The sequence below is a fragment of the Atta cephalotes genome (assembly GCF_000143395.1).
Source record: "Atta cephalotes unplaced genomic scaffold scaffold00015, whole genome shotgun sequence".
Taxonomy (NCBI): Eukaryota; Metazoa; Arthropoda; class Insecta; order Hymenoptera; family Formicidae; genus Atta; species Atta cephalotes.
This window is the reverse complement of record NW_012130079.1, coordinates 216,801-225,095: the sequence shown is the minus strand read 5'-3', so window position 1 is coordinate 225,095 and position 8,295 is coordinate 216,801. Positions and strand designations below refer to the sequence as shown.

The 8,295-nt window shown below is 29.5% G+C and overlaps 1 protein-coding gene across 1 annotated transcript in view; it reads right to left on the bottom strand.

Moving 5' to 3' along the window:
• Positions 1–236: 236 nt before the first annotated feature.
• Positions 237–8,295, bottom strand: part of LOC105618128 (serine protease nudel) — a 22,167-nt gene continuing 14,108 nt past the window's right edge. The window contains exons 10-24 of the mRNA XM_012199669.1: positions 7,641–7,785; positions 7,440–7,579; positions 7,093–7,341; positions 6,820–6,979; positions 6,151–6,320; positions 5,976–6,089; positions 5,713–5,902; positions 4,541–4,876; positions 3,942–4,130; positions 3,702–3,849; positions 3,433–3,598; positions 2,572–2,748; positions 1,681–1,918; positions 670–780; positions 237–534 (exon numbers count right to left, since the gene is read on the bottom strand). Of these exons, the coding sequence (XP_012055059.1) occupies positions 237–534; positions 670–780; positions 1,681–1,918; positions 2,572–2,748; positions 3,433–3,598; positions 3,702–3,849; positions 3,942–4,130; positions 4,541–4,876; positions 5,713–5,902; positions 5,976–6,089; positions 6,151–6,320; positions 6,820–6,979; positions 7,093–7,341; positions 7,440–7,579; positions 7,641–7,785 (2,831 nt within the window). The remainder of the gene's footprint in view (positions 535–669; positions 781–1,680; positions 1,919–2,571; positions 2,749–3,432; positions 3,599–3,701; positions 3,850–3,941; positions 4,131–4,540; positions 4,877–5,712; positions 5,903–5,975; positions 6,090–6,150; positions 6,321–6,819; positions 6,980–7,092; positions 7,342–7,439; positions 7,580–7,640; positions 7,786–8,295) is intronic.

Genomic DNA, 8,295 nt, shown 5'->3' with positions numbered 1-8,295 from the left:
AATCTATAAAACTTAATGATACTTCTTTAATGATCCATGTTTTCTATATTAACTGTTAAGATAATAAATATCTTTTACATTCGATTGTCATGTCATTAAGATGTAGAGGTGAAATTATTATTAAGTTATTATATATATTAAGTTGATACATTATTAAGTTGAACAAGAAGAAGTGAATGTAGAAGTGAATTATTTTAACATTTTATTTGATTTAATTTGTAAGCAATGCATTTATACTAATTGCTGCATTTGATGAAGAGACGATAGCAGGGTTTCTCTGGTCGGACCAGAGTTATAAGGGGTTTATCGTCACGCATGGTTATCCACGTGTCCGAATTTAATCGTATCATGTAAAAATCATCGCGAGATGGAACAGCAGGTTGGTTAAATGATTGATATTTATCGATAATTCCATTTGTGTAACCGCTTTTTCTGCACACTTTTACTGCCTCCTCCTGTGACGTAATTTCTGACGGATAACATAGAGTATGCCATACACCGTAAGAGCGTTGCACCACTTCGCCTGCAGCAGGTCTGAAAAGCAATTAAACAAATTTATAGTTAAGTTAGTGAATATGTATGTTCATTGCTCCATTTCGTCAACATTTAATAACATTCTATATCATCCGTATAGCAATGATGGCACAGCTCATTTCAATCAAGTCTCACCTTTTATCTGAGAGTTGTTGTACCCCTCTGCAATTCATTTCGTCTTCGCCATTCGGACAATCATTATCGCCATCGCACACGAAATCTCGCGAGATACAAGTATGATTTTTGCTTTCTCTGCACATATAATGTATATTTGTGTGTATGTGTGTATATATATATATATATATATATATATATATGTACTTTATATATATATATATATATATAAGTACATTTAAGTTAGAAATTCTTCCATTATAATCTGTATGTTTAATTAAGAGAATTGAGAACGACACATAGTTTTGGCAAAAGTACAGATAGAAAATTTATAAATGAAATAAATGCATACATTCATTGTGCCGATTTCAATCTATATAACAATTATTTATTAATTTATTAATTATTTATTAATTTTAAGTTGATTCCTCACAATAATCAAAATATTATGTGTATTAAGATTTATTTAAATATACTTCTTAAAATTATCCATGTTTCCTATATATTAACTGTTAAGATAGAAAATATCTTTTACATTCGATTATCATATCATGAATAAGATGTAGAAGTGAAATTGTATTGAGAATATAACTGCCAAAATATAACAATTATTGAGATTTGATATTTATATAAGAGAACAATCGAAAGTTCATAATAAAACTATTGTACATAAACAAATTACGGCCCCCAAATAAGAATAATATATTGCATGACGAGAGAATATACGAGCGATTTAACCACAATTTTAATTTAATGACTTGCCACATTAAATTTAAATCAAATTTTACGAAAAGAGTGAGCGCAATTTGATTTTATTGTAATAATTTGTAAACATATACATAAGTTCTAATTAATTTAATTGAATCTGTAAAGTTACTGAGGATGACCTAATATGAGGTCGAAACGTTTAACATCGATGTTTATTTTGTTTTATTATCAAAACAATATTTTTAAAAATTAATATTTTTTTGATATCCGGTGCAGCTTATATAATGCTTCTTATAGATAATTACTTAATATTATCAATCTTACGTATTGCATTTGAAGCTGGTAATGGTACATTGACATTCTTCTGGCGATTCGTCGGTTTTATCAAAACAATGTCGTACCCCATCACACAATCGTTCTGGCATAGTCAATTTTAAATATTCTGCGCAGCTACATATTACAGGCTCATCCGCTCCATTCGAGCAATCCACTTTTCCATCACAAAATGCGCTCTTCGAGATACACTCACCATTCCTGCATTGTATTTCCGACTTGGCGCATTCTACGCAAAAATGCATGTTTTTTACGAGAATATGTGCATAAAGAAGAATTAATCAATAATTAATTAAACATTAAGCTAATAGATTTGATAAAACAAGTCTGTATGATTTTTGCTGTTTTGGAAAAGCATAATAATTTCTCATAATTTTTGATGCGTTGAATCCGTAAGTGAAAATATTCTATCAGATTTTTGAGAAAAGTGAGATTGAAACACCTAAATATAATGCGTTATACTTCTAAAAATAGAACGCGTCAAAGATTTGACGCTCGCTGTAAAAGATTCAATATTATTATTTTAAAGTTCAATATCCAATCATTAATTTGAGCCCTTTTTGAATAATATCTCGCAGATCGAGTCAGTTATGAATTTTCAAATAGCCAAAAATAGTCAAAAACATGTTTTTCAGGCATTTTTCTCTCATCTCATTTTTCTCAAAAGTTCAAAACAGCATGAAAAATAAATCAAATTGCAGACTTGTGTAATTAATAATTCTGCTTAGAGAAAAACATAATAGCAACAACTATACTGTATAAGTAACAATTACATAAGTAATTTATATGTATGTAGAATTATTGCAGTTGCAATAACTATTAAAATTTAACTATGTATGTACATTTTTTTTTAATTCTACATTATTCAAAATGATTTATTACTATTGGTCTCGTTTCTTCTTCTAATCTGTTGCACTTGTAAACATATTGCATTCTTCTCATCCGCACCGTCTCGGCAATCTGTCACACCGTCGCATACCTGATTCCAAGGGATGCATTGTCCAATGTTGCACCGAACACCGTCACATGTGGCTTCAAGCGTTGGTTGCGACACTTTCTCTGCAGTATCATGATGGAAAAATTCAATCATGTTAAATTATTTCATTTTTCCGGGTAAAAATAGAACGTAAAGTTAATTGGATGAATAAAAATTAATGATACAAATGTATCTTTATATCGGGGAAAAAGTTTTTTCGTATTTTTTAATTCAAAATTGTATGTACAATATCTTCGTCAAAAATAAACGGAATTTAAATTAAAAAAAGGGGTTTAAAGCTTGAAATCTGTACTTTCGAACTATATTTTTTGAGTTTCTGTGAATTTAACAATTTTTACATTTAAAAAATTACGAGCTGAAAAAGATGAAAAATTTTCTTTTCACCTTGAGGGTCTCTTACGTGTCCAAAAAATTTACAAAAATTTTCGATTGTCTATCGTGAAAGCTTGAAGCTTTCCCTACAAAATCAATTTTTTTTAATGTTCCTATGATTTTTTATTACTGAGTTATTCGCGAATTAAATAAAGGAGCATTCTAACTTCGATTGCTCATATAAAATGCTCCGATAAAAATCATACCGCAATTAAAAAACAGATTGTTAAAGCTGAAACTTTGCTCTAACGAATGATATAATTGTAACAAAAATTTTACAACAAATGAAAAAAAATCTTTCGCAAAAAAATTTTTTTAAATACGAAGGAACTTTTTCCCCAACCTAATATTTATGCATGCTATAGATAGCTTACCTAAAGTTTGCGTGAGATAAGCATGGATGTAATCAATGCTTGTCAAGTTCCGCATGCTTCTGAAGCTGCATGGGCCGTCGTCTTCTTGAAATACAGCCACGGGATACCATCCTTTCTCGTTGCGACAAAACACCGTACCGTTCCAATTCGAAGAAGTTCCATTAGTCTAAATACATACAAGAGATAAAATCGAAATTTGATTGCATATTTTGCATTGTCAGTTAATGAGTGAAAATAATCATAGTTCAATTGTTATTATGAAGCTTTACCGGACATTTAGTGCCTAAAGCTTCGACGAAACAACGATAGCACTTGTCACAATTTTGGAGGATTGGTTGAAGAAAGATCGATTGTGTCACGTGTTCGTTGTCTGTACCGATTGCTACACATAAATCATTTTTTGCCGGTGGATATATTCTGCGAAAATTTATCAAATAGTTATAAAAGAAAGAAAGAAGATAAAAGAAAATAATATTTATATGATAACGATGAATAACCAATGTACATACTTTTTCTCTAAAAACAGCGGTTGCACGTAACGTGTAAAATTTACTGCAGTTTTCAAGTGAAGCAACGAGACATTTGTTCTTTCCACGTCTCTGATTTCGTCAACGATCGATATCTGTTGATGAGGTCCATCCACGTAGAGAAATGAGCGACTTTGGCCGAGCAGAGCTGTCGTATAATCCACTGATAATCTACAATTTATTCTTCATTATTACATCTCTTTATTGATATTTATCAAGAGAATCTGATGAAAAATAATTGTAATGAAGAACGATTAAATTGTACATAATCTGCGCTTGACAGATGCAATGGAAAGAATAATTTTGCTAAAGTATTTAATGAAAAATAGATGAACACAGACTATAAATAATTTTAGATATCACAATTACATAAAGAACTCAAGCATGTGATGAACAATGCTGCAAGAAGGTATTCTAACAGTAGTATGAATCTGATTATTGTTAATTATGAATGATTCAAAGTTATTTTTAGATCTCTATTTAGCTAAATTTTTATATTTCGAGAAAAAACTGTTCTTCTTTCCATGTGCATTTTTGAGATAAGAAAGTTTTATTTTGAATAAAACAGGACTCACACTTACCTGATAGCTTTCGTGCAGCTCGAACTGGACAAAAGCCAGTTTGGTTCCAGCAGTAAAGCTGAGCAGTGATAACGGCCGTCGACGAAGATGGCCGCTAACCACGGCCACAGGTAGGTATGATTTCCGGTTCTCGGATCGATGACCATATGCGAGTCAGCACTGCTGCTTAAAACCGGTCTACAGTGAAACCGTAAAGTCGTACACGTCTTGCCTTCCTCACTCTCCGCAACATGCTGTGGTAAAGGTTTATAACCTGTCACATTGTCCCACCTCCGTGAGAATCTTGTTTCTAATATCGTTTTGTTCACAACGACCTTATCCAATGATTGCAAACCCCTGCACACAATTCATGTCTTTCACAATTATTATTCTTTTATTATATATTATCGAGAATAGTAATAATTAATGTATTTGGAAAATTGTAAATAAACAAATAAATCGGTTATTTTAGAAACTTTATAAGTAAATTTTTTGTTCAAACTTAATGAGATATTAGGGGATTTAAACGAACTTGAAAGGAGAAATAGATACATAGTTGTCTTAAAAAATCACATTAATTAAGCATTTTTTTCCAATACATTGGATCTACAGATTTGTTATTCACATGAGAAACTCGTAAGTTATGACTTCCATTTTTCTTATATTATGTTACTTTGTAAAAATATATTCAACAATTAATTATTTCAGCGATTTAACATACTGGAATTCAATGTTACGAATGTTTTTTTTTATGAATTGTATTTTTTAACAATAAGTTAAATATCTTTTGTAGACTGCAACTCGTTACTTTATAAAATCCTTAAAGGTCTATTCTCATTACATTAATATTAGAGTATCTTAATTAAGAAACTATGTTATATGTACAAAACTTTTCTCATTTTTTTTTTTTCAGAAACAACATAAGGCATTATTTTAAAAATTAGTTTTTTTTAAATAATTTTTTAAAATAATTTTTTTTAAAAGTGATGAAGAATATGTTTTATTCACTTAACATACGAGATAATAAGATATTTTTTACATATTTTTAATTATTTTTAGGATGTCAGTTGTAAAAACTAAAACGTTTATTTCATTTCAAAAGTTAGATTTTTTAAATAGGGCTTTCTTAAACAACTAATTTAAATATTAGACTTTTATTGAATGGCTGAATATTTATTGAAAATCAAACGTACGTGAATCCGAGATATTTGCATAAGTTTTCTCCTATCATCGACATTTTTCTGCTATTTTCCAATATATGTGCCTGAAGACATTCTACATGCCATGTTTCGTTGTAATATCTACTACTAAGCAAACCTTCTGTGTTTAAAACGGACCAATTATCACTATCTACATTAACATATTCTCCATTTGTCAATGCAACTGAAAAAAGAATATTGCTATCAATTTCACTTGATATTTTTTTAAGCAAACATTATAAAAAATATAAACTTACTACAATCAAACTCGTCTTCTTTTAGAGAACAATCGAAATTTCCGTCACACCTTTTCGTTATCGAAATGCAACTTCCACTCTTACTACAATGAAACTCGTTATTCTTGCATATACCTGAAATGATCATTTCGTTAGATAGGCGAAATCAACGGTGAAATTATGTATAATTGAATACCACAATCTTTTTCGTCTGTTTCATCCTCGCAATCCAGATGTCCGTCGCAAATCGCTGTGGGTTGAAAATTCAACAGATAATCTCTACATGTACAGTCCTTTTCATCAGTTCCATCCTCGCAGTCTAAGTGTTTATTGCACCTTTTATTGATTTTTATAGTTTGGATTAGACTGAAAATGAGATAATATTGATTCAAAAGTCTAAATTTTAATTAAGTCTTAATTCTAATGTCAAATAATTCAATTTTCCTTTTGTATGCAACAAAATTATTATACTTATTAAAATATATTTAATATTCATTTATTTTTATACAAGTTATGATGTTTTGATTCTTAAAAAAAAATTAACTAAGTATTTAAATTAAATCTTAATTAATTCGCCTTTAATCTTTCGAAGTCGATGATGGATTTATTAGACCTACTTAATTATAAGTCTCTTTATCAAAAATATTAAACAATTAATTAAATTTTCTTTTTGTTATATATTTGGATTATTGTTATTAAAATATATACTTACAATTAGTATTTATTAATTTTTATATGAGTTATGTCATTTTGATTGCTTGAAATTAATTAGTGCCTTTTAATTAACATAAATTATATAGATCGTACAAATCCAGTGTCAGCTTCGGAGGATTAATACTGAAAATTATAATATTTCGTAACTCACTTTGTGCAAGTAAATGTTGATCTAATGTTCGACATCGTTATTTCAGGCGTAGTCTCGTAAGTATCCACGATATTTGAATTTTCGTTATTGTAAGTCTGCGTTTCTGTCTGATAGAAGAAATAGGAAGAAGTAGAAATAGGAATTGTTTCCGTGTTTACTTCTGTAACATAAAAATAGATTAAATTCTGGTATCATATAATATAAAATTAATTTTCTATTATTTTATTAAGAATCCGAGACTTGACTGTCATAAAAGGGATTAGCATGATTTACCATTTTTTTCTGTGACTCCATTAGATACTTCCTTAGCACGTGATTTTGTGAATGTATCATTGGAATTCTCGTATTTCGCATAATTTGCTTTTAGAATTTGGCATTCGATTTCGTCTTCTGCGTCTAGACAATTTACAATTCCATCGCAATGATTCTTTATCGGCAAACACTTTTCTATACTCGAATGACAGCTAAATCCTGTACACGAATCTAAGGGTTTATTCTCATAAAGAGATGCCATTCGATTATCTATAAAATAAAATATTTTATTAAAATTAAATAGTAAACACAGACTCATATAGAGAAGGCATTTTCTATTATAACATTTTCGTATTTTTAAGACTTACCTAAGATTTTAAACGTTTGCAGAATCCAATCTACGTAATAACTCACTTTCATGTAAACACCGGGCTCATCAGGACGTCCGCATCCGTCACCATGACTGATTAGGCCCGCCGCATACCACTGTGATTTTAAATTTAAATTTCTGCAAAATAGATTTTTGTATTTGTAAAAATATTCAATGCTTCATTTTCATTAGTTATTACCTGCACATTAAGGGACCACCACTATCGCCCTGACAGGCATCGTGGCCACCCATAGGATATCCTGCGCAGATTGTAGCGTTATTCTGATCAGCCGAATGCTTACACGATGATAAAATCGGCACTTCTACTTCTCGCAAATGATCCGCTAAAACGAAATTTTATTTTTAATTAAAGAAGGAGTAGGTTACATTTTGTTTTTGAAACGTTTGAACGATTTCCCACAAATAAGTTCATTTTTTTTAAATCTGAGTTATGGTGCCAAATCGTTCTCTATCAAGCATCACGTCATGAATAGCTTTGTTTCGGCAAAAATGAAAGAAAAAAATGAACGAGAAATATGTCCAGAGAAAAATTATCATTTTTATATCATCAATAGTTTGAAAATGAAAAATAATAATAACTATCTCAAAATAACTTGTAAGGGTAAATATGTATTATTAACGTTAAGTAGATCCTAAAATTTTCTAATCTTTCTGTTAGAGTGTAAGGATGAGTTTAAAGTAAATATTTAGTATTTCTCTCTCATAATCAGATATAATGAAATAAAAAGCAAATGTAACAGAAGTTTTGAGTAAAATACATATACCTATATATATATACTTATACATATTTTTTTTAGACATTTGTGTTATATATATATATATATATATATATA